The sequence below is a fragment of the Lepus europaeus genome, chromosome 6, assembly GCF_033115175.1.
Source record: "Lepus europaeus isolate LE1 chromosome 6, mLepTim1.pri, whole genome shotgun sequence".
Classification (NCBI taxonomy): domain Eukaryota; kingdom Metazoa; phylum Chordata; class Mammalia; order Lagomorpha; family Leporidae; genus Lepus; species Lepus europaeus.
In genome coordinates, this window is record NC_084832.1 from 63,736,036 (window position 1) to 63,762,916 (window position 26,881).

Below are 26,881 nucleotides of genomic sequence, written 5' to 3' on the forward strand. Positions count from 1 at the left end.
TAATTTGGCAAAGGGCCTCCCCCTATTGGGCCCAAGGTTTTTTTTTTGGAGATAAAAATAGCTAGCCTGTGCCAAGATAGCATCCAGCCTGCAGGGCAGAGCGAGCGCCCCAGCATGGGGTTATGAGTAGGCTTTTTCTTGTGAGCCAGGCTCCGAGGATCATGCTGCTGTGTTGATTTCTCTTTGTTATTCTCCAGTTCTGTGATACCTGAACTTGCAGCAATTTAAGGACAACTGGCATTATTTTTAAATACCTATTCCCAGGTCATGGCTAGGAACTTCTAAATCCAATCCCTGGGATTCTGTGTGTTTCAACCGTTGTCCAGGGCAGTTTGGATAACCTTTTGAAAGGTTAGGAAACATTGCCCCTGCCTCTAGAAAAGTCATTTAAACTTTCCGGTGTTGATGTAGCTGTGCCATGGATGGTAAGGATGCCTTTTATCATCTCATGCTTGTGCCTCAGATATGAAAGGAAGAAAGGAGAGGGCTTGAATGGAGCTGAGGTCATCAGTAAGAGCTTCTCAAGGGAAGGGTGAGTCTCCAGGAGATGGGTGGCCTCTCTCTGTTTCTGTGCCCTGTGGTCACTTGGGAACTGCTTTTCGGTGTCAACCTCAGAGGAGCTGATCGTTATTTATTATAAAAGTGGCGAATCTGTGCCTCTACTTTATATACCTATTGTTCGCTCTTTCTCCTTTCCCCATCAAGCTTCCAGAAAGAACTGCTTATACTCCCTGCCTCCATTTCCCAATCCTCCTTCACTCCCGACTCGGGAATGAAGGCCCACCTGTGTGATTGGGCACATGAGTGAACCACTGGTCTCCCTTCCCCACTGTGACTTCTGAAATGAGGTAATGCCGGAAAAGCATCGAACAGTCTCTAGCGTGAAGTAAACAGCACATCGCAGCCCTTTCAATTCCTCTTCCTATTTTTGGCCCCAGTACCTTCATGAACTTTCTCTCTTTTAAAAAGTAAAATGTTTGTTTTCATTTTCTTTGAAAGAGAGACAGAAAGAGAAAGAGATCTTCCATTTACAGTGGCTGGTTCTGGGCCAGGCCCAAGCCAGGAACCCAGAACTCCATCGTGAACCCCCACCTGTGTTCAGGGGCCAAGCACTTAGGCTGTTTCCCTCTGCCTTCCCAGGTGCATTAGCAGGGAACTGGATTGGAAGTGGAGCAGTTTGGTCTCAAATCGGTGCTCATGTGCACAAGTGGTAGCTTAACACACTGTGCCACAATTGCAGATCCTGAACTTTCTTTTTCTAAAATTATTAGCCAAATTGGAAGGTTCTCTACTCATTTCTCAGGGTTCAGTTTATTTTTATTTAAAAAAAAATTTTAGCGAATGCATAAAAATTGTACAGATATTTATGGGATACCCTCTGCTATTTCAACACATGTGCTCACCATGTAATGTTCCAGCCAGGATAAACATACCTGTCTCCTCAAACATGTATCATTACTTTGTGGTGAAAATGTTACCATTGAAATGGTGGCAGAGAAAGATGACCTCAGTTCTTTGTCTCACATGAAAGAATTTCCCCGTGGACAAGACAGAGAGAGAAGCAAGATTTATTTAAGTCAGAAATCTCCTGCTGCAGTGGCTGGGAGGGGGTCTCCAAGAGAGGCAGACCACCTGAACTGTGAGAGTCTGAGTCTTTAAAGCACACTTTTGGGGGAAGAAAAACCAGACCAGCAGCTACCAATCAGTTAGGAGGAGGGGACAAAACCCATCAAAAGGCCAAAGTTGTAGTCTTGTTTGCCCTGTCTAGCTTGCTCATGCTTTATCATGATAAAACAAAACAGCCATCAGAAGCAAGTTATTTCTATTCTCATGATAAAACTGGAAACTCAGGGGCCAGCACATGGAGGTACAATAGGTTAATCTTCCCCTGCAATGCCAGCATCCCATATGGGTGCTGGTTCTAGTCCTGGCTGCCCCTCTTCCAGTCCAGCTCTCTGCTATGGTCTGGGAAAGCAGTAGAAGATGGCCCAAGTGCTTAGGCCCCTGCACCCGCATGGGAGACTGGGAAGATGCACCTGGCTCCTGGCTTCAGATTGGCGCAGCTCCGGCCATTGTGGCCATCTGGGAAGTGAACCAGTGGAAGGAAGACATTTCTGTCTCTCCCTCTCATTGTCTGTAACTGTACCTCTCAAATAAATAATATTTTTTTAAAAACCTGGAAACTCAGAAGAGTTGTTTGGGCACTTTTGTCTTGCTAAAGGCACCTTGATCTTCTTAAAGATCACTTTTGAGAAAAGCAAACATTTTGTACCCTCTCAAAGAGGTTTCCCTCTCCTCATTTCCACCTGGACCAACCTGACTGCCATTTAACCTGGCTGACTCTTGACAAAAACACTCAGCATCCTTCCGTCTAGCTATTTTGAAATAAGCAATATACTATTGTTATCCACAGTCACCTCATGCTGCAGTGTGGGAACTCTGCTTGTCAACATTTAAGGCTATGCTCAGTTTTTGAAATTCTTGCTCCTTGACTATGTTTATGCCATTTTTTATAGCTCCGTGTTCCCTGGTTCCAAAAATCATTACCTCTTCTGTGGCCAATATTAGAGACACTGACTGCCCAGTGATAAATGTTTACAGACCAAGGTACCCGAATAAGCAAAGGCAGTGTTGTCATTTGTTTGCAAATACTCGAAGGGACTTGTATGAATGGCTACACAAGGGTTTAACTGTCCTTTTTGTTCACATATTCCTTGCATTTAGGAGTATTAATTGAATGACACAGCTATTAAATAGAATCATTTTGAAAACTATGGAAAGATGCAGAAATGATTATGTGTGCATTTTAAGTAGATACGTGTGGTATAAAATGCTACATGTTGAAAATCAGAGTGAACTCTAAAGCAGCATATGGCCACATGACCCCAAAATAGAATCTTACCCTAGACTGTGGCACCCACCCCCGTGCACTGCCCCTTCCCCCACCCCTGCCGAGTACTAGCACTTGATTAAAGAGCTCCTTCATGCCCCACACTCTGGGCTTTAGAGTCAACAGTTTCCTAACCTCCCAGGTGGGAGTGGACTCTTCCTCAGCAGGAGCTCATCAGGCTGGGCTGCCTGGTGCTCTGCCTGAGAAGCCACAGAACCTTGTTTCTGCAAGAAGGAGCGACTCTGCCTTGGGTGTGCAGGAGTTGCCTCCCATCATCTCTTCTCAGCTTTTATTTCTTTTTTTTTTTTTCATTTTCAATTCTCTTTATATACAGAAGATCGATTTAGTATATATTAAGTAAAGATCTCATCAGTTTGCACCCACACAGAAACACAAAGTGTAAAATACTGTTTCAGTACTAGTTATAGCATCACTTCACATTGGACAGCACATTAAGGACAGATCCCACATGAGAAGTAAGTACACAGTGACTCCTGTTGTTGACTTAATTTGACACTCTTGTTTATGGCGTCAGTATCTTCTCAGCTTTTCATTCACTGAAGTCACGCTGGTGGCTTGAACTCATCCATGGTGGGAGCCTTTACACCGTAGAACTTGGCAAACATCACAAATACAGCTCCCTGCCCACAGCCTTGTCTTAAGTGTGCTGTTAACTCTTTATCAGTACACCACTGGCAGAGCACCAGAAAACATGCTGGCCTGGTTGTAGGCACTGTTTCATTGTGGGAAGAGTGAGCTGTGTCAGGATTCGCACCTGCAACGATAAAGATGAGAGGGGCAGGTGCTGTGGCATAGTGTGCTAAGCCTCCATCTGCCAGCATCCCATATGGGTGCTAGTTCTAGTCCCAGATGCTCCTCTTCTAATCCAGCTCTCTGCTATGGACTGGGAAGGCAGAAGATGGACAAGGTCCTTGGGACTCTGCACCATATGTGAGACCCAAAAGAAGCTCCTGGCTTCAGAATGGCGCAGCTCCTACTATTGCAGCCGTTTGGGGAGTGAACCAGCAGATGGAAGACCTTTCTCTCTGTCTCTCCTTCTCTCTGTAACTCTGCCTCTCAAATAAATAAATAAAATCTTAAAAAAAAAAAAAAAGATGAGGACCGTGATGTTCACATCAACTGAGCACTTCCAATTACTTTCACACTCATTCCCTTAAACATTAATACTCAAACCATTTGAGGAACTAGGGATTGCCACTGCCTCTGTTTTAAATATGAAAATCAGAAAAGTTAAGTACTTTGCCCAGTGATATGCTACTGGGGAGGAGAAAATTCTGGATTCCAATCCAGGCAAGTCGACTCTAGAGCCTCAGCTCTGGTCTCCACGGCAACCCCTTCCTGGGGAAGATTGGCAGAGAGGATGGCAAAACTCCTCCCCAACTGGCAAATGGCATCAAGAATGCCATGGCAGAAGTATTTATGTTTAAAAATGTGCATGCTTGTGTATCATGATACAGTTTTTATATAAATGTTCATACCTGCAGAACAATAATATTTATTTTCACAGATATTTACATATGTGGTACAAGTGTAAAAACATACATAGAATATGGATATGTAACAGTTTAGCATATTATAAAGTTTTGTATTTTGAAACTATTTTATGACAAACATTTAGCATGTTGCTCTATAAGGCAACATGTAAAAATCAGACTTTTTAAAAAAGATTTATTTACTTATATGAAAGGGTTTTATAGAAAGAGAGATCCTCTGTCTGCTGATTCATTCTCTGTCTCCAACTCTTTATCAGCACACCTCTGTCAGAGCACCAGAAATTATGCTGGCCTGGTTGTATGCAGTGTTTCACTGTGAGGAGAGAGAGCTGTGTCAGTATTCACACCTGCAACAATAAAGATGAGAACAGTGATGCATCAGCTGAACACTTCCAGTTACTTTGATCCATATTCATTCCCTTAAACATTAATACTCAAACCACATGGGTAGCAGGGGCCCAAGCATTTGGGCCAGCTTCCACTGCTTCCCCAGGTCAGTAGCAGGGAGCTGGATCAGAAGTAGAGCAGCCAGGGCACTAGCCAGCACTCATAGAGGATGCTGGCGTTGCAGGAGGCAGCCTCACCAGACTGGTTTTATAAGTGAAATTATAGGTGGTTTATCATTTATTTAAAACCAGAAATTGGCACAAATGCTACTGTGTCAGGTTTGTAGCCAATTTTCTTAATGTACATGCTGATTTCCTTAACTGTTCCTCATATATTTTCTGGCTGCAGGATGGCTCAGTGGAATCCATTTTGTTAACACCAACAGTGAGTTGTTTCACACCCAGTTTCTAAGCCAGAAGGGCATGCTCATGGGTCTACCTGTTCTTGGAGATGCCACCTTCAGATTCCCAGACAACAGCAGCAAAAATTAGGACAGAACAGTCATCCTGAGATGTGCCTGTACTCATGTTTTTGATAAAATCTCTGTGTCCTGGGTCATTAGTAATAGTCATGTAATACTTGCTGGTCTCAGATTTCCACAGGGAGATGTCGAGGGTGACATCACACTCATATTCAGCTTGCAGTTTATCCAAGACCCAGGCATACTTGAAGGAGCCCTTTTCCATCTTGGCACCCACCTTCTCAAAGTTTTCAATGGTTCTTTTGTTGATGCCATGTTTGTAGATTGGATGGCCAGTAGTGGTGGACTTGCCCAAATCTACATGTCCAGTGATGATGTTGATATGAGGCTTTTCTTTTCCCATTTTGGCTTTGATATAGCAGTGGTTTTCATGACACTTTGTTTTGGTGGCAAACCCATTGTGAAAAAGACCATAAACTTTAAAAATTTTTTAAATTTAAGGTAAATGAATTTCTAGTAATTCATATATACAGATTTAGGAACATAGTGATAAACATCCATCGAATCTCAAATGTCAGTTTCACTTCTGTTACATTTTTGGTATTCTATAAGTTACCTTCGATCAAGGAAAACATGGTATTTGGGGAGGGATTGGTTTATTTCACTAGGTAGAATGGTTTCCAGTTGCTTCCATTTTGTTGCAAAAGACAGGATTTCATTCTTTTTTACATCTGAGTAGTATTCCATACCATATATATGTATCAGTTTCTTTATCCAGTCATCAGTTCCCCCCCCCCTTTTTAAAAAGAAAAAGGTTTATTTATTTATTTGAAAGGCAAAGTCACAGAGAAGCAGAGAGAGAGAGAGAGAGAGAGAGAGAGAGATCTTGCATCTGCTGGTTCACTACCCAAATGGCCGCAATGGGTGGAGCTGGGCCGATCTGAAGCTAGGAGCCAGGAGCTTCTTCCAGGTCTCCCACATAGGTGCAGGGGCCCAAGAACTTGGCCATCCTCTACTGCTTTCCCAAGCCATAGTAACAGCTGGATCAGAAGTGGAACAGCCAGATCTTGAACCAGGGCCCATATGGGATGCTGGCACTGCAGGCAGCGGCCCCATCAATTCCCTTTTAACACTGTTTTTGCTATATCCATAGGTTTTGATATGTTGTATTGTCATCTTCATTTGTTTCCAGGAATTTTTTTTATTTCCCTTTTGATTTCTTCTGTGACCCGCTGTTCATTCAGGAGCATGTTGTTCAGTCTCCATGTGTTGGTATATTTTCTAGATTCTTGAGTTTTTTTCCAGCTTCTTTTCAGAAAAGATACATGGTATGATTTAATTTTTTTTTAATTGCTGAGATTTTTTTTTTATTGCCTAGCATATGGTCTATCCTAGAGAAATTCCATGCATTGATAAAAACAATGTGTATTCTGCAACCGTGGGATGAAAGGTTCTATAGATATCAGGTCCAATTGGTAAATAGTGTAGATTAGCTCTGTTGTTTCTTTGTTGATTTTCTGTGTAGTTAATCTGTCCATTGGTGAAAGTAGGGTGTTTGAAGTTCCCCATTACTATTTTTTAAAAAAATATTTTATTTTTATTTGAAAGAGTTACACAGAGAGAGGAGAGGCAGAGACAGAGAGAGAGAGGGAGAGAGAGAGAGAATAGAGAGAGAGAGAGGTCTTCCATCCGCTGGTGCACTCCCCAGATGGCTGCAAGGGCTGGAGCTGTGCCAATCTGAAGCCAGGAGCCAGGAGCTTCTTCTGGGTCTTCCACATGGGTGCAGGGGTCCAAGGACTTGGTCCATCTTCTACTGCTTTCTCAGGCCATAGCAGAGAGCTGGATCAGAAGTAGAGCAACTGGGACTCGAACTGACACCCATCTGGGATACTGGCACTGAAAGTGGGGGCTTTACCTGCTACACCACAGTGCCAGCCCCAGCCCAAGCCCATTACCATTGTATTGTGTATCTCCCTTTAGATCCATTAACATTTATTTTAAATAGCCAGGCACCTGGCTTTAGGTGTATACATTTATTAAAGTGACATCTTCCTGTTGAATCCATCCCTTAATCATTACATAGTGTCCTTCTCAGTCTCTTTTAAGTTTTTGTGTTAAAGTCTATTTTGTCTGATATTAAGATGGCTACACCTGCTTATTTTTGCTTTCTGTTAGTGTGGAATATCTTTTTCCATCCTTTCACTTTCAGTCTTTGTGTATTTTTGTTGATGAGGTGTGTTTCTTGTAGGCAGCAAGTTGATGGGTCTTATTTTTTTAATCCATTCAGCTGGTCTGTGTCTTTTAATTGGAGAATTTAGGCCATTTACATTCAAGGTTATTATTGATAACTAATGACTTGGGCCTGCCATTTTTTGGTAAATAGTCCTATTTTTTGCTTTGGATTTCCTTTGTACTTTTACTGGGATATTTTCTGCCTTCACATTCTTTCATAATGATAACTGTCTTTCTATGTTTCTGTGTGTAGCACCCTTTGTAAGGCTGAACAAGTGACAAATTCTTTTGGTTTCCACTACACCACAGTGCTGGCCCTGACAGTGTTTTTCTTTTAAGACTTGGACTATATCTCTCCATTCTCTCCTAGGCTGTAGGGTTTATGATGAGAAATCAGCTGTGAGTCTAATTGGAGATCCTTTGAACATAATCTGGCATTTCTCTCTATTTTAGAATAGTTTATTTTTTACCATTGAATGTTTGACTATAATGTGTCATGGTGAAGATCTTTTGTGGTCATGTGTATTAGGAGTTCTCTTTGCTTCCTGTACTTGAATGTCCCTTTCTTTCTCCAAATTAGGGAAGTTTTCTGTAATTATTTCACTGAATAGGCCTTCTAATCCATTCTCTTTCCACACTGTTAGGAACTCCTAAGACCTATATGTTAGGTCATTTGATAGTATCACATAAATCGTGAACATTTAAAACATTTTTTCTAATTTATTCTCTTTTTTTGGTCTGAATTAAAATTCTCTGAAGATTTGTCTTCTAGAACAGATATTATTTCTTCTGTCTCACCAAATTTGTTGCACTATCTACCACTTTTTAAATTTGATCTATTGAATTCTTCATTTCTAATATTTCAGTTTGATTTCTCTTCATAATGTCAATTTCTTGGGAAAATTTTTCTTCCATGTCATGTATGGATTTCTTTAACTCATGAATTTGCTTCTCATTGCTTCTGAGTAATCCTATTATCAATCTCTTGAATGCCTATTCAGGCATTTCATCAATCTCTTCATCTTCACATTCTAACATTGAAGTGTTGTTGTGTTCCTTTGGGGGAAGTTATATTGTCTTCCTTATTCTTGTTTCTTGAATTTCTCTGTTTATTTTTAGGCATTTGTGGAAGTACTTGTTGGTTTTCTCCCCTGTTGAATTTATCTTTGAACTATGCCTCTGAGGCTTAGTGGAGTGCCTGTTCTCAGTGAATCCCCAGAGACATGTGCTAGGCATGGCCAGTGCTGCAGTGTCTGCCAGTATCCAGGGTGACATCCAAGTGGGTGTGGTAGAGCTCCTCTGTTCTCAGCAGGGGGTAGGGTATGACCACCTCTGTTGGTGTAATCATACCCTCATCTCTCTTCCAAGATGATGGATGCCTGTGGCTAGCCCGCAGTGGGTGCAGCACTCTCCCATGCTACTGCATAAACTGCATAAGGATCTGTGCAGTCGTTTGTGTGAGCAGAGATCCTGCTGCAATGACCAACCCTAGGCAACCAGGAGTTCTGAGCCTCTGGCACGGGACACAGTGATTGCCCAGAGACCAGCTTGTGCAGTTACAGGGTTCCCACAGTCACAGCACCCAAGGCTCTCACAGTGATGGGTGCAGAGGATCCACTCCTCCCCACTAGCCTGTCATGGGCACGGAGAGAGCAGAGACCTTCCCAGAGCCAGCTGCCTGTGGGTGCTCTGCCTTGGTGGTTTGAGCTCCATAGTCCGTGATATGTTGAGAGGACACGTAGGACTGTGAGGTGCCCAGTGTTCTGTCAAATCTCTCAGCCAGACTCAAAGTCAGTGGGGAATGAGGATTTTTCCCTCTTTTAAAATCCCCAGATCACATCTGTGCACAAGAGCCACTGCTGCTACTGGCTTCAAAATGGCGCCCTTATACAGGGATCAGGAGAAAGAAACATGCTTTTTTTTTTTTTTAAATCACTGGGTTAGGTGGGTACCTTGATTCCCTTTAGGGCTCCAAGCCAGACTCAGACAGTGTGGTCTTCAAGGCTCTCCCTCCAGCAGCATCACCAGTGGCATGGGCTGCTGCATCTATTCTTCACCTCTCTCCAAAGCTGCTGTGTCCTCCAGCTCTTGGCTGTGGGGATCATGTGTTGTGTCTGAACTCATTGCTGTGCATCGCTCTTCCTTCTGTAGAATTTCCATGGCAGATTTCTCTCCAACTCTCCCCTGGGAATGCACTTCCTCCACTTTTTTTCTTTTTTCCCATCGCCTAAAGCATTACATCTTTTCCCTTCTCAGCCATCTTGGAATCCCTGTTATATTTAAGACCATAAACTTTTAAACTTTTTTTTCCAGGAAACTTCTACAGGTCATCACATTTCTCTGCCTTAAAAACTTTATTTTGTTTATTTGAAAGGCAGAGTGATCGGGGGTGGGGGTATCTTCTGTTGGTTCACTCCCCAAATGACTGCAATGGCCAGGGCTGGGCTGGGCCAAAGCCAGGAGCCTAGAGCTCTATCTGAGTCTCCCATGTGGGTTACTGGGACCCATGTATTTGGGCTACTATCACTGCATTAGCAGGGAGCTGGATGGGAGGTAGAACAGCACACTCTGATATGGGCTCACAAATGGAGCTTACCCCACCTTACATCACAATGCTTTTCCTGCTTTTAAAACAGATGTAGGGGCTAGTGTTGTGGCTCAGTGGGTTTAGCCACCTGTTACAATGCTGGCATTCTATATGATGGTGCCAGTTGATACCCTGTTATTTTTTTTTTTTTTTGACAGGCAGAGTTAGAGAGAGAGAGACAGAGAGAAAGGTCTTCATTTTCCAAAATGAATTCACCCCCAAAATGGCCACTACGGCTGGCACACTGTGGCCGGCGTGCTGTGCCGATCTGCAGCCAGGAGCCAGGTGCTTCTCCTGGTCTCCCATGCGGGTGCAGGGCCCAAGGACCTGGGCCATCCTCCACTGCCTTCCTGGGCCACAGCACAGAGCTGGACTGGAAGAGAAGCAACTGGGACAGAATCCGGTGCCCCAACCAGGCCTAGAACCCGGGGTGGCAGTACAGCAGGTGGAGGATTAGCCTAGTGAGCCGCAGTGCCATCCTATACCCTAGCATTTCTTGAGAGACTGAGTTCTTGAGGGAGTGAGTAAAATCTCCTGGAAGTGGATTAGACAACTCAAGAATGGGTTGTTATAAAGCAGGTCTTCTCTCCAGCCCCCAGTCTTCCACCCATCGTGGCACCCTCCCCATATGGCTACTGCAGCTGGATCTGGGCCAGTCTGAAGCCAGGATCCAGGAAGTCCATCTGGGGCCTCCACATTGATATCAGGAACTTGCACCCTTGGGCCAGCACCTGCTATTTCCCAGATGCATTAGCAGGAATCTGCATCCAAAGCAGAGCAGCAGAGACTTGAACCAGACACGGTGCGATGCCAGTGTCCCAAGCAGTGGCTTAGTCCTCCATACAATGTCTGCCCCACATTGTGGGTGTTTTTGATATGGATTACCAAAAACTTATATCCATCTCTATTGGTCTCCAGCAACAAACAAAATGGTCTGTACCACTAGCCACTGGCCTGCTGGTCATTATGTTTTAAATTTCTGCCAAGTTAATGGATTTGAAAATGTTGTATCAATATTTTGCCTGGATTTCGTTAATTATCAATGAGAATGAGATTTTCTTCTCATGCTGTTGATCAGTTTGTTTTTTATACTCACCTGTTTTTCTGTTTTGGTGCTTGTCATTCATTTGGAGGAGCTTGTAATATAGTTATATACATTTCTTATATTTGATCCAACTATTTTGTTTCATAAATTCATCCCTTTCCTTTTTTGTATATATTACAAAATAGATGCTTAATGCAAAAATATAAGAAAATATAAAACTATAAAATAGATACTAGAAATTTCCTATATTCCATCCTTTCAAATGGGGAATTTGGTTTGTTTTCCTAAAAATTTTCTTTCTTACACATATTCTACCAGTTATATTTATTTTCAAAATTGAAACCATAGTACACATATTGTTCTGTAATTTTTTTACTACTATACAGGTCTCAGTGGCAACATATGAAATTTCATCATCTTTTTAATAGATGTACATCCTATTAAATGATGCTCTGTTTTAAAAATTTATTCATTGAAGTTATTTGAAAGAGTGATAGACAGAGAGTGAGCACTTCTATCCATTGGCTTACTCCCCCAAACACACACGATGACTGGGGCTGATGCCAGGGACTGGGAATTCAATCCAGGTCTCTCACATGAATGGGAGGAATCCAATTACTTCAGCCATCACTGCTGCCTCGCAGGGTTTGCATCATCAGGAAAGTGGAATCAGGAGCAGAGCCAGAATTCAAACTTGGCTTCTCCAATATGGGATGTGTGTCCCAAGCTGTGTCTCACCTGCTCAGCCCAGTGATCACTCCAAACATATTTAGTCATATTACTCAGGTTTTTAATGGAGTATTGGTTGATGCCTATCCTCAGAAAGAAGGTTCTTGGTTTTTTGATAATTCTCTGATGAGGCCGGCATTTGGTACATTAGTTAAGATACTGCTTGGGACACTTTCATCTCCTACCAGGGTTCTTGGATTTGAGTCCTGGTCTGCTTTTGATTTCAGCTTCTTGCTAATATGTACCCTGGGAGGTAACAGGCAATGGCTGAAGTAACTTGGGTCTTTGCCACACACATGGGAGACTCTGAGCTTCTGATTTCTGCCTGGCCCAGCCTGGGCTGTTGCAGGCATATGGGGAATAAACTAGCAAATGGAAGATCTTTCTCTATCTCTCTCTACCTTTCAAATAAATAAAAATACATAAATATTTTTAAAAATTACCATATAAGAAATAATCCTCTGATAGACTGTTTAGGAAATTTTCTGTCATTTTAAGAGATGTGTTATTCTGTGAAAAGTAAGACTACTGACATATATGTATAAGCTATAGGGGGAGTGTGATAAACCTTGTGGTGTAACAAAAGTTGGAAAGATATTTTGTTTTGATAAAATATGCTGAAGTGTCTATTTCAAGTGAAATAAGATTCAGGATTCATTATCATTTCAGCTGATCTCGATAGCCAATTTTTAGATGTTTAAAATATATCAATAATTGTTTAAATGGAGAACTCTTACTTCCCTAACTTACTGGTTTAGATGCTGGGAATGCAATGATGATCTCTCTCTCTCTCTCTCTCTCTCTCTCTCTCTCTCACACACACACACACACACAGTCCCAACTCTTCTAGAATTTAGAGTCAAATGGATAAACATTATTCAAATAATTATACAAGTAAATACATATTAGCAAACTGTAGTGTGCATGGTAGAAGAATAGCATCAGAGGACATAACTAAGAGAGGTCTCTTCCTGGCCTGAATATGGTGGCGGCTAACCTGAGATGGCTCAGTTGTGCTGTGGTTAGGGGACAGGGTGGGAGATGGCTGGTGAGGAGCTGTTGGTAGGGAAGGAACCATTGGAGGCAGGAGCCCCAAAGCTGAAAGAATACCAGCTCTGAGCAACATGAGGGCTATCTCCAGTGCTTGCAGACTGTAAGGATTGTGGGAGAGGAAGGAGAAGGAATTTGTGTCTCATAAAGTGTTTAAATTCAAACAGTTTTCATCATTGAGAAGTGATGAGTTTGTGATTCCTGCCTCAAAAGGAATATGAAAGTCATGAAATACCCACTAAAGTCCTGAGAATATCCTAAAACTGAGTGTTTGAGGAATTCCAGAATTGAAATGTTGAGAAGAGGATGACCTACCAAGCATCATGAGGTAGAAAAAGAGAAGCCAGGAGTGTGGTGTTTCTGAAGGCTGGCAGTAGAGGGCCTTCCAAGAAGTGGGCAGTGGTACGCAGAGTTGAATGCTGCTGAGAGCAAGGAAATTAGAACTGAAAAAATGTCTGTTGGGTTTAGCAATACAGAGGTCAGTAACCTTTACAAAATGCCTAAAATGTGCTGATGGTGCATGATCCATTTCCTGCATCTTTGGAATTGGTGTTCTTGACTGGGAGGGGTGTGGGCTGCTTTAGATCCATCCCAAGCTTCTGGAGATCTGGCCACATTCCAGCAATACCCACACAGCGATACAAACAACAAGACTACTGTAAGACAAGCACATTTTGACAAGGCATTTATTACCCAACGCTTTGACATCAGAGAGACCTGAGTAGGCTCATGTTAAAAACATATGAAGTATTGCTTTCTTGTGCAATGCTGTACAGGTGAGTATCTGATAAATCTATATCCTCAGTGCCAAAAAGTTCTGTGAGAATACAGTTGCCTTTATTTAAGAAGAAAAGGGTGTGTTTAAGGTACAAGAATCAGCTGCTGAGTACTATAGAGCTCCTACCCATATCATATCCTTATTTGCAAAGAAATATTCTAAAAATGTCCCATGGAGCAGAATGAAAGGTTTTCTCCAAACCAAAATAGAACTTTGTAATCACAACTGACATTTTTAAAGATAAATATGAAACACATAATGATTAGTGGCTTCAACAGAATGAATGAAAATGAACAATTTATACAAATCAAGTTCTCTTAAACAGTTGTAAATATTTTTAGTATTTACTTGAATGAATCATTTTAAGGCCCTCACAGTGTTACTCTTCATCAAACATAAAATTCTACATATGTAGGAATTAAGTTTAGAAAAGCACTTAATTATCATAATTGAACATAATTATTTTTCAAATATCAAAACAGTAAACAGTTTTGAGAATATTTACGTAATGATTTTTAAAGCTCTAGTGAGGCTTGCTCTAAAACATAGCAACATTGGTCTTTTATACAACTTAGTTAATATCAGTATAACAAATTATACATGTGATCGATGTACAATTACATAAACACACATGTAGTTGCCTGTTGGAGGATTATTGAAGTAATTTGCCACAATTCTTTATACATTATACTTTATTTACAAATGAAATTTAATAGATAACATATTTGATGTTAAATGGTTCCGTAAGATTGAATTACATATGCTGCGTTTTTATATATGGTATATCTTTTAAAAAATCTGTAATTTTAAATAACAAATCTCAAAATTATCAAATTAGCCTTCCTGAAATTTGCTGACATTTTGTTAGTGCAACATACATAGTTACTCGGTGACTTTTCATTTCCTAAAGAACGGTGTTCAGCTCTTTATAATGACATTCAAAACATTCTATACGTTAGCCTCAGACTGATTTCCAAAGCAGGCCGCTCTTCCCTGAGCAAGCCAGGGCTGTGCTCTTTACCTTCAGTGCCCTTCCTTTCTCTTCACTAAAGGTCACTAAAGGTTCAGTTCAACTCCTGGCGCCCTTGTGAAACCTCTCCTGAGGTTTCTGGGGGCATGCCTTTGGCCTTCTTATCCTTAATCAGTCACTTTAGTGCTGACATCAGTATCATGTGCAGTTTGTACCAAGTAACAGGACTTGTGTCTTCAGTCAAATGGGAAATTTCTTGATTGGTATATTTGGTGCCTAGCGCAATCCTGAGAATTATAAAATTCAACGGAGTATAAAATTATAAACACATGCTGGAATCATCATAATTACCTCTGACTTATTCTTACAATTTTTTTTTTCCATCTGCAGAAATGGTGTAACTAAAAGTTAAGTTTATTGTTGCTTCAGTGTCTCATCCTTCCAAAGCCAACTGATCTTACTAGATAGTGCATGCTCTTCACTGTGCAACTGAAATATATGGAATCTGGAAATTTCTTCAAACCAGAGACTGATTCCCTGTAATCTCATCAAATCTTAGGTAAGTTTCTGTCTTTCTTGGTTTTCCCTTTTGAAGGAATGTTTTGAATGCTCTTTGCAAATGTTTTGGATTTTTCTTTACAAATGGGGAAAGCTTTAGAAAATCAAAGAGTTTTCCTTTCATTGAGTTTTTCTCCCTTTTCCCGCCGGAGGCACAGGGAAAGGGGTGCAGAAGTGGAAGGGCATCAGCTTTTACAGGACCTCCAGGGCCTGGATCTAAGGCGCCGAAATGATGGTGGTGATAACTTCCTCTACTGCATGGGCAGGTTAGCTCTGCTTGGACTGTCGGGCTTGTGTCCAGGTTTACAAATCCAGACCTAATGCATCCCAAAATGAGCATGGTTTTCTTCTAAATAACAGTAGCAACCACTAGGCACCTACTGTGTGTCAGAACACACTGACGGTTGCTTTATATAGGACTTAATTGTCATAATCAAATGTGTCACGACTTCGATTTTACAGAGGAGAGAACTGGGGCTTAGAGACGCTGCGTAAGTTGAACAAGGAAGTGGGAGAGCTAGATCTGGGATGCAGAACTCATTCCAAAGCCTGTGTCCTTTTTGGAGCAGCTTGCAGTGTCAGTGTCTTTTCTTGGTAGGAATTCTCACGGGGGAATGTGTGTAATTCTGGAGACCACAGACAAAGACAGAATAAAAAGTTCCAAGGTGCCTGGGGAGGCTCACCAGTACTCCTTCCCCGACACGACTGCTCCAGGCTTACTTACGAGTGAGTCCTCATATTGACAACTGACATTGCAGTGTACGCTAAATTTGGCACTGTCCCTTTTGTTATGAGACAGTTGATCACTTACGTCTTGGTTGAGCAGCAGCGTTGAGAAGTTCTTAGCTTTGTCAAGGCCCAGGACAAAAACACCACCATCAGATAAGTCAACACAACAATAAGTAAATGAAGAAAAAAGTCTGATTTGACATTCTACCCAGTAAAAAAATATTTTTCCTAAAAGACAGAAACCCACCTAAGACTGTAGCCTTGCCACTGTGCTGTAATATGAATTCCAAGCTTCAGCATCGGTGTTCTCATTTGGAGAACAGCCAACAGAAGGAAATTCTGGTGTGGAGAGAATTGTGAGAGTGGCTGCGCTCTTCCACCAGGGTCTAGTTACACTGTGGTCCCCAGGAAGCAGAGTTTTCATCCCGTGGATACTGTTTTCTAGTCACACTCTGTAGGACAGGCCCCTTGATGCTGTGTGCAGGACCATGGGAGGAAAGAAGATGCTCTCTTCCTTTCCCAGTTTCCTGCACTTGAGAGTTACATGCCATGTCCTTTACTTAGTGGTTAATTGTACCAGCTTAGGGATTGCTCTATAGATTTAACAAGTGTTTTACATTTAGTTGGGCATAAGTTTATTGTTACAGCATCTGCTACCAACAGCTCTAACTACACATGTGTATTTATGAGTTAATAACCTTTTACTCCAGTGGCATTTTAATATTAGGGTATTTAAAATGTTCCTCTAAGTTTATTTTTAATAACATTAATTGGCGTGCAGATTCATCTACAGACTGCTGTAGAAACACTCTGTACTTGGAATCTGAATTTAGGCTTAGCTGTTGCTTGTTTTTAACCTTGGAGAAGGCACTTTGCCTGGTTCTTTATAGGCAGAAGTTCACAATTTGCATCTCACGGTGTCTTACGGAAGTGAAAGGGCAGAATTTATAGGAACTATTTCACAAAGGCAAAATTAGGTTACTGGCCCTGCTGCAGCAAGGCAGACGCGCACGGAGGCGGGCCTCCCAGGTAGGAGGGAGTGGCCAGGGGTGGGTGGGCTTTGGGTTCATTATTACCAGTCAGGGGGACCAAGGGCCGTGAATGGCAGGACTTGAACGTGCTTTCTCCAAAACGACCTTCTCCTGGCTCCCAAACCCAGACGTCCCCATGTTGGGGAGAACTCACCCCGACAACACACCTCAAGGCTGGGAGTTTTGGAGAGGAGCCATTCGGGCGTCTTCAGCTCTGCGTCTCCCACAGCCTGCTCACTGGGAAGTGCCCCATGCCTCTGACATCACACAAGAACGGCCAGGGGGGACGTCAGGAAAAAGAGGCAGGTTATCGACTGTTAGCCGTGGGTCATTCAGAGCCAATTTAAAAAGCTGTTCTCGCCAAAGGAAAAAGCAGTGTTCTTTTTCCTAAGAGAGAATTTCGAATTGAATTGCGTCGCTGGTGTCCTGCCTAAAACGCCAAAGCAGCAGGTGCAGAGCTGGGGTGGGGTCTGACCGTGAACCCGACTCGGGTGTCGCCCCTGCCGGAGGCGCTCGCTCTTCTGCTCCTCACAGATGCCGATGAAGTGGTGTGAAGGGTTGGGCTTTTTTTTTTGTTCCCAAAAATGCAACGAACAAAAAAAAAAGTACAACAATCCAAACCCAACCATCGTATCGCGTGTCTGCCGAGCCGGGAGACGTCCGCGTCCCTGCGGAGGGCGGCGGGGCGGGCGTCGACGCCGGAAGGACGCGCGCTGCTCCGCTCCCCCGGGGAGGCGCGGCCGGGAGGCGGGACGAAGGCCCGGCGGCCGGGAGGCGGGGCCCCGGCTGCGGGCGCGGGAGGACGGCCGCCGCGAGTCCATCTTGCGGCCGTGCCTGGCGCTATCGCGCGGCCCCAGCAGCTGGAGGACGGGCCGCCGTGCGGCGCATCGTTCGCGTCCCGAGGTCCGAGATAAGTACCCGCTGCCCGCCTCCTCTCGGGGATGCGGTCACCCTCGAGCCGGCTGCCGGGGTGGCGACGAGCCCAGGCGGCCCGGGACCCGGGGGCGGGGGCGAAGGGCTGGCTCGAGCTCAGCCCGCGCTCCAGCCCCGCGAGGCAGGGCGTGGGCAGGGTGGCGTGCGGGTGGGCCTGCCCGTGTGCGCTGCGGTAGAGCTGCTGCTCCCGCGGCGCGCCCGGCACCGCCACCTGCGCCTCGGTACCGCCTAGGAAAGGGAAGGCGATTGTGAGCCGGAGGTGGGAGACCCCGCCGCCCTGCCCGTGCGCACGGCGCCGGGGGAGGGCGCCCTCACCGAGAAGCGGCCGAGTACAAAGAGCCGCAGCCTCTCCCGCGCGCTCTGCACGCTGGCTTTATTTCTGGGGGGCGATCCTGTGCAAATACATGCAAAACAAAACAAAGCCCTTTCTCCTCTCCTCTCTTTCCAGTAGCCTCTAGTGTGTCAATCAATGCAAAGGAGGAAAAAGGGGCGGCCCCGATTGTTTTGCCCTGGGAATTAGTAACCCTGCCGAAAACAGCTGCTTGCAGGGAACGAATATAAACAATAATACCTTTCCTTATGTTATGTCCACATTTTTTTAAAAAACACCCGATTTCACTAGACCCTGAAGCTTTTGAAATAGAACGATATGTAGAATATATATGTTCTCATCCACTTCTTTGGTTTGCTGGTCTTTGTTTTCCTATCTTGTCAAAATTTGAAACCCATCATTGGCAGTTCTTTATATGGTATTTTAAAAATATTGTACCCAGAGATTTATATTGCAAAGCAAGAGAGGCTTTGGCAGCGTTTCTTTGTTTTTTTGTTTTTTTTTTTTTTAGCTTCTTCCGTGCGGGTGAATTGTTAGGCAGGTGGGGCTTGTGGAACATGGCCCTAGTCCTCTGTCTTGTGACTCATCCATTGGGCATTTTTAAAGCTGCATTTCATTTCACAGGCACTCCTTCTGGTAGAACTTGATGGAGCTGTTGACCAACTGGTCATACTTCTTACACAACCAGAAGATAAGATTTCTTCCCTAGAAGCACCATTGTTTTTGGTCCCTGCTGACTTACAGAAGACTCCCTGGTAAGTCTTTCCATACATAGCACCAGGCTTTTCTCTCTATGGCTGTCATCCATTAAGTGGTAAATACCCCTCTCAGAGGGAAACTTGGCAATTTTTTCAAGAGCCTTAAAAAATGTTCTTACTTTGACTAAGCAATACTCTTAAAATAATTGCCTGAGGAAATAATCAGAGCTGTTGACCAAGACTTTTCTATATCCCTGAAATAAGCAAGCGGTAAGAAAGCTTATTCATGGATGGATCTTCATGTTATGAAGGATCATGATATCGGAAATGTATGCGATCAAGTAAATAAAAAAATGGATAAAATTGTAGTATGCTACCAGTTTTTAGAAAATATATTATCACAGTCACATGATTGGAAGAAATATACCAGAATAATAATATTGCTTATCCTTTGTTGATGTGATAATGGGTTTCCCTCATATTTTCTATAATCACAGATTTTTATAATTTAAGAAAATACAAAAGCTAATTACATGGATAACTTCTGCAACTTCAGTATATTTCAACTTTCTATGTCTTTTTTTTTTTTTTAAAGTGAAGACAGTTACATGAGATTTAACCCTCTTAATAAAATTTTAAGTGTACAGTAAACTCAACTTAGGATGGGGCTGTGTATCAGTAAATACATCTTAAGTTGAAAATCTCTTAGTTGAAAGTGCCTTTAACACACTTACCCCACTGAACAGCCTAGCTTAGCCTTGCCCACCTTAGGTGTGCTTAGAATGCTCACACTGCTCTACAGCTGGGCAGAATCATCTAATACTAAACCAATTTTGCAATAAAGTTTGAATGTGTCATATAGTTTATTGATTATAGTACACTGTGGATTGCAGTACTGGTTGTTAGCAATCTGTGGCTGATGAGCTGTGCCTGGTAGTTAACCTGCACCATGCGAGTGTGTCATACGACATATTGCTAGCTCAGGAAAGAACAAAATTCAAATTATAGTTTATGCTAAATGAGCATTGACTCATTTACTCATGAACCAGCATACACTGGTTCACTCCCCAGATGGCTGCAGTGGCTGGAGCAGGGTGACCCAAAGCCAGGAGACAAGAAAGAACTTCCTCTGGGTCTCCCACGTGGGTACAGGGGCCCAAGGACTTAGGCCATCTTATACTGCTTTACTAGGCCATAGCAGGGAGCTTGATGGGAAATGGAGCAGCCAGGACTAGAACTGGAGGGCATGTGTGCTTTTATGTGCCTTAGTTCACATTAAAGGAATAAGCTCTGTTGTTCTCTTCACATTTTATGTGTTAGCTGTATTTGAAGAAACTTCATTTAACTGTGGAGAGTATCGTTTGTTCATGAACTAAAACCTTTTAATTCTGAGGCAACAAAGAAGCCTGCCGTGGTTTCTTGAATCTAACTAATGTATTTCAGTTTTCTCTAAAAAGTAGTTGAGTCAGCTATGAAAATGGTCACATAGTTCTGTCCTATGGGAAATATTGAGTATAAAGAAGCAGGGAAAGAGAAAAGAGAATAGTGTTTAGGTTTTGAGAGAAAAAATAAGAATCTTTCAAATTACAAACCAAAATCTGTAAGCTGATTCACTAAAAATGGACCAAAGAGGATCTATTGTAATTTTGATGCAATTTAAAAAAATTTCCATGGATTATTTTCCCCCCTCATTCATGTTAAGAGCTGTAAGTTGATTATGGCTTTGGGATGACTGCTTATTATTCCTAAATTTTCCTGTGTGTGACATTTTCCTTTTTACTTTTGATCTTACTGGATTGCCTTAAAATTCTTGTTGGCTCCTACTGCAGTATCCTTTTCAATTTTCTTCAAAGTTTCTCTTTGCTTTGGGTGCCTTTTCTCTTCTCCTCATCCCAATTACCTGGTATATCCTTTCTTTTCCTCTTATTTATTTAATATACTCGGGTAAGACTTGCTGGTGATATTAACCTTGTGAAGATAGTAAAGTCTTACTCTACTGAGTGCTGCCCCTACCACTTTCCTGTTTTACTGCTTACACAAAAATCTGGCCTTTGTGGAGAATTCTTAGGTCAAAGATGACAGAGTAGTGGAGTTGATAAACTGGAACCAGACTTGGGGTTGGAAGCTCATCAAAAGTTTACCTTCATTGTTCTAAAAGAGAATATTAATCTTAAAAAAGGGGGGGGGGGGTTGCCTGCTGTGCTGGCATCTCCATGTGGGTGCTGATTTAGGTCCTAGCAGCTCCACTTCCGATCCAGCTCTCTGCTGTGGTCTGGGAAAGCAGTGCAAGATGGCCCCAAGTCTTTTTCCCGGTGGGAGACCGGGAAAAAACTCCTGGCTTCTGGCTTCAGGTCGGCCCACCTCCCGCCATTGCGGCCATTTGGGGAGTGAACCAGTGGATGGAAGACCTCTCTCTGCCTCTGACTCTCTGTAACTGACTTTCAAGTAAAATAAATAAATATTTTACTTTCAAGTTAATTATTTAAAAAGAATGTTTTGCAGCTGCACAATAACTTAGAGTACACACTAAAGTCCCTCTTTAAAGCCATTCTCAGTGCTTTTCAAAAGTTGTAATTTCCTACATAACATTTTTACACATTTATGACATTTGACACAACATTTTGAAACAGAACAATCTTTTCTTTCATTTTACATGCATATGAGGGTACTTCAAAAAGTTCATGCTTATGTTGATACAAAAAAAATTTTGAAATCATGGGTGTTTTTTCACAATTATTAATGTATAATCATTATCTAATGTAAAACTATAAAGTAGTTCTGCAAGCTCAGCTTAGTCTTTGTTGAGAGGAACAGACCGACAGACAAAAGAGAAAGGATGTTCCACTGTCACTCCCCAGATACCTGCGATGGCTGAGAGGCTGAAACTGGAAGCCAGGAACTTAACCCAGGTCTCCCGTGTGGCTGGCAGGAACTCGGTTACTCTAGTCATCACAACTGTCTCCCTCGGCCTGCATTAGCAAGAAGCTTGGGTCAGGGGTCACAGCCAGGTATCCACCCCAACTACTCTGATGTGGGCCTTGCCTGCCCCAACTTTTAAATAGTTTGCCTTCTAGATCTAGTTCCAATTATGACTGCTGAAATTACTGCTAAAAAATTATTTGCTAGTTTATTATAAGGTGGATTATAGATTAAGTCCTATTACATTACTTTGGTGGTGATATGATTTGTTTGTGTGTGTATGTATGTATCCCTGAATAAACTGACTGAAGAAATATTTAGCCTTATCAATGGATTTAAAACTTTGAAGGATGATTGCACATTTTAAAATCAAATTTGCATTGGGAAATAGTATTTTTCTTTAAAAAATTTAAATTATCACTTAAAAATGTTTAAACAATTTTTAACATTTTGCTATATTCACTTCATATGTAGATACTGTATACATATATACTGTTTTTCTTGAAAACCAATATCACAAAATGGTGGAATTCACGACAGTGACCTTATATAAAGTAGGGGAAAGAAGGGTATATTGTCAGGTGCATGGTATAATGCAGTGAAGCACTATTTATAACTATATAGCAAATAATGTGACACCCACACAATTTCTATACTCTCCATACTCCACAGATAAGAGAACAAATGGAATATTTGTCTTTCTAGGTCTGGCTTATATCACTTAGAAAAGTGGAATTCTCTAGATCAGGGATCTCAAATATTTGGTCTTGGGTGATTATTACACTCCCAAAAAACTGAAGATCCCAAGAACTTTTGTTTATGAGTCTTTTCACTGTATTAGTAGTTAAAACAGAACATGAAAATATAGTAATTCATTTATAATAACTGATAAACTCATTACATGTGAACAAGTAATTTAGGAAAAATAACTATTTTCCAGAACAAAATTGTGAGAAGAGTGGCATTCCTTTATATGTTTATGTCTTTAATGAATGCTTACTAAATGGAAGACAACTGGAGTGTTTTATGTGCTTCTGTTTTGAACCTTCTGCAATACATTATTTTGGTTGAAATATAAAGAAAAAGTCTGGCATATATAGATATGTGGTTGGTAAAAGGAAGAATATTTTAATGCCCTTTTCATGGTAATTGTGGCTTTTTTTTGATACCATACCCGAACTTGACCAGTGTTAGTTTCTTGTTGCAGTATGGATCCTTAAGTCATATTTAAAGAACTTATTGGACTGTCTGCTACTTTAAATGGATCTTTTATCTATGCACAACATTATGCATGCAGACTTGAGAAAATATTAGCTCACTGTGTCATTTAGATCTTCAAATACTGACGTTTCAGAAAACAATACTCCACCCCACCTCCAGACATGAAGTAATATAACCATTGATTTCATCAGAAAAGTCTTTAATGGGAAGCTGTGAAGCTCAGAAGTGGCAAGTATGTTTTCCAAAAGACTAATTTTCACATAAAAACCTTTTCACTGGTAAGAAATACTGTTACTTGTTTTCCTTGAAGTAACAAGCTCATTTTGTTCAAGAAAATGCCTATCCTATATCTAAATCTGAACAGCCATGGTTGGCTATGCAAAAAGCAGCAGGTTCAGCTTGCAACTCAGTTATATAAGTGCTTTTCCTCCACATAACAACTCTGGTATGCAGAAGTGCTGTGTATGTACTTCTCATTTTGTCAGACCAAATATTAAAAAGACATGCATACAAGGATTGAGGTATAATAAAATTAATACTTTTTCTGTTCATCAGGAACATTCTTAAATGAATCTGGCTCCCCAACCCTACCAGGAATTAATGCTGATAAATAAAATGACTGGTGATACAATTTGTTGATGCTTATTGCCTTGATTTCTTGTTAAAGCTCCATCCTGCCATTGCTTTTACTGTCAGTGCAAATGTTAACAGGGGTTCAGAAAGCAAATGTCACCTGTACTATTATGAAAATAAGCTCACAGATGCCCTAAAAGAGGGACACCCACGTTTCTGCCCACACTTTGATAAGTGATGGTGCAAATAAGACGGCTTTGATTACTGCCTTTGTAGTTTAAAAATGACAAAAACTGAATTCCCTAGGGAAGAGTGAATCACAACTATCTTGTGCTTTTACCTGTAATTTAGTGATTGTAATCTTAGCTTGGAAATAGAAAAATATGCCAACTTCTAATATAAGTCTGCAGGAGGGTACATGCTTGGATTTATAGTATTTCTGTGCTTCTTTCTTTTAAATAGCATACCATTTTATGTTTGTGGGCCCAGAGTAAAGAGCTCATTCTATTATAGACACTGAGTAGCTTTGTTTCTGACAGCTAGTAGTCAGCTCTGTTTTAAAACAATCAATTGGGTCCTACTGGCTCAACTTGCAGTTGTCCTGGTCCTAACCCTGTCTCAGCCAAAGACTGTTGTTGGGAAGTCCACACAAAGGCCTTGTGTACAGGGTGCCCCACTAATGAGGAGTGTGTTCTAGTCCCGGCAGATTAAATCTGCTTTGGTGTGCATTCCCTTCCCAGATTTCTCACTTATTTTTGTTTGGCTGGTTATTTCAGTGAAGGGTCATTTTAATGTGAAGATAGCTTTTTCTAATAAAAGTCATAGTAAAGGAGATTACTGGGGTAAAATAAAATGTCTTTTTCTGTGCTAGGATGTGATGGAGCTGCTTGAAGAAGATCTGACGTGCCCAATCTGTTGCAGTCTGTTTGATGATCCACGAGTTTTGCCTTGCTCACACAACTTCTGCAAAAAATGCTTGGAAGGTCTCTTAGAGGGGAATGTGCGGAATTCGTTGTGGAGACCATCGCCATTCAAGTGCCCCACCTGCCGTAAGGAAACATCAGCTACTGGAGTTAACAGCCTGCAGGTTAATTATTCCCTGAAGGGTATTGTGGAAAAGTATAACAAGATCAAGATTTCTCCCAAGATGCCAGTGTGCAAAGGACACTTGGGACAGCCTCTAAACATTTTCTGCCTGACTGATATGCAGCTGATTTGTGGGATCTGTGCTACCCGTGGTGACCACACCAAGCATGTCTTCTGTTCTATTGAAGATGCCTATGCTCAGGAAAGGAATGCTTTTGAATCCCTCTTCCAGAGCTTTGAGACATGGCGTCGGGGAGATGCTCTTTCTCGCTTGGATACCTTGGAAACGAGCAAGAGGAAATCCCTACAGTTACTGACTAAAGATTCAGATAAAGTGAAGGAGTTTTTTGAGAAATTACAACATACATTGGATCAAAAGAAGAATGAAATCCTATCTGACTTTGAGACCATGAAACTTGCAGTGATGCAAGCCTATGACCCAGAGATCAACAAACTCAACACCATCTTGCAGGAACAACGAATGGCCTTTAACATCGCTGAGGCATTTAAAGACGTGTCAGAGCCCATCATATTTCTGCAACAGATGCAGGAGTTCAGGGAGAAAATCAAAGTAATCAAGGAAACTCCTTTACCTCCCTCTAATTTGCCCACAAGCCCTTTAATGAAGAACTTTGATACCAGTCAGTGGGAGGACATCAAATTAGTAGACGTGGATAAACTTTCTTTGCCTCAAGACACTAGCACATTCATTAGCAAGATTCCCTGGCGCTTTTATCAGCTACTTGTGGTGGTCCTTCTGCTTGGCCTCCTCGTTCTCTTCAGTCCTACTGTATTCCTAGAATGGTCTTTGTTTGATGAATTGGCAGCATGGAAAGACCACCTTTCAAACTTCAGTTCTTATCTGACTAAGCAAGCTGATTTTGTAGAACAATCCATTTTTTACTGGGAACAGGTGACAGATGGGTTTCTCATTTTCAGTGAAAAATTCAGGAATTTTAGTTTGGTGGTGCTGAACAATGTGGCAGATTTTGTGTGCAAATATAAACTATTATAAAATATGTTTCATGTATGCAGTTCTTTTATTAGAATTTGTTAGAATAGTAATTCAACTTTGGTCAAGATTCCAGTCAGATGTTTTCCTCGAAAAACATTTCCTTCCAAAACAATGTCCTGTGGTGGCATTTGGCATGTTGTCCTACATTGGAGTGCCTGGGTTTGATACTTAGCTCCAGATTCCTGCTAATGTGAACTCAGGAAGGCAGTGGCTCAAGTGGTTGGGTTCCTGCCACCCACACTGGCAGATCTGGATTGAGTTTGCTGCTCCTAACTTCTGCCTTGGCCCAGCCCCAGTTGTCTCAGATAGGAGTGTGTGTTTTCTCTGTATCCTCAAATAAAAATTGAAACAAAAAAAAATCATGTGTTCAAATTAGATAGCATAAGGATAAAAGGGAAACTGGATAATACAGCCCTGGACCATCCTTCCTTTATAAAGAGTGACTTTGAAATGAGTTTTCTGCCCACAGTATTGATTGTGCTTATGCTGGGATTAAAAATGGGAAGTGAGAGCATATGGTCGTCTATTGTATTGACAAGGTAGGTAGTGTAACAGTGATTGTCTATCAAGCATGAAATAAAGACTACTCTTGTAAAGCACTCTTTGCATAGTGAACATTCTTTTAAAAAGGAAACATGATGTGGATGGAATGGATTTCCCCACTTTTCTAGAGGGCTGATTCATTTCTAATCAAAATATAAATCTTTTGTAAACAGAAACTGGCACTTTCCTGTGATGAATTTACATTTTTCAAGCAAGGCGAAGATTTTAGCTTACCTTTTTGTTTTTGTAAGATTTTCATGAAATATGATTAGCTGCAGAAGTGTTAGGAGGCTGTGCATAGGCAGATTTAAAGAGATCCAGTGCATGGCAAAAGCAAGAAATGGGAAAGCTATCTTTCTACTGATAGCTCAGTACTTTGTTGTTCCAAAGTATCAGGGCTACTCTACAACCAAACCAATCCACTTGCAGAATTTTTAGACTAATAATAGGTAAGATAATCTGTTGGTTGTTATAAAGTACAAAGTAAACAGTTGAACACTAAGGCTGCCCTCTATCTGCTCACATGAGAAAAATGCACTACCTGTCACAGAATAAAATTGCTTAATATTTTCACCTTACCTTCATATGAAAACAAAAAAGTTACCTAAGCTAAGAACTGCTCTCTAGTTCCCTTTCTTTTT

General features: G+C 41.7%; 1 protein-coding gene, 1 long non-coding RNA gene and 1 pseudogene across 19 annotated transcripts in view; 1 reads left to right on the top strand and 2 right to left on the bottom strand.

Annotated features, from left to right (window-relative positions):
- Positions 1-5,028: 5,028 nt before the first annotated feature.
- LOC133762099 (elongation factor 1-alpha 1-like) lies at positions 5,029-5,628 on the bottom strand (annotated as a pseudogene).
- Positions 5,629-18,458: 12,830 nt separating this feature from the next.
- LOC133761667 (uncharacterized) overlaps positions 18,459-26,881 on the bottom strand; it is a 123,317-nt gene continuing 114,894 nt past the window's right edge. For 15 of the 18 annotated variants that reach the window (XR_009866201.1, XR_009866199.1, XR_009866208.1 and 12 more), the window contains one exon: positions 18,459-26,028. This is a non-coding gene — a long non-coding RNA (uncharacterized LOC133761667). The remainder of the gene's footprint in view (positions 26,029-26,881) is intronic. The other 3 variants (XR_009866207.1, XR_009866193.1, XR_009866196.1) reach the window with 3 other exon arrangements.
- Positions 23,166-26,478, top strand: TRIM13 (tripartite motif containing 13). Its single transcript, XM_062194237.1, has 2 exons — positions 23,166-23,255; positions 24,468-26,478. The coding sequence occupies exons 1-2, from the start codon at positions 23,226-23,228 to the stop codon at positions 25,695-25,697; spliced, it is 1,260 nt and encodes a 419-aa protein (XP_062050221.1). The 5' UTR covers positions 23,166-23,225; the 3' UTR covers positions 25,698-26,478.

Bases quoted from the DNA above. Each gene is read 5' to 3' on its own strand.
- TRIM13 (XM_062194237.1), top strand. From the start codon at position 23,226: ATGGGAAGCTGTGAAGCTCAGAAGTGGCAA. The intron at 23,256-24,467 runs GTATGTTTTCCA...TTTCTGTGCTAG, and splicing joins GTGAAGCTCAGAAGTGGCAA to GATGTGATGGAGCTGCTTGA.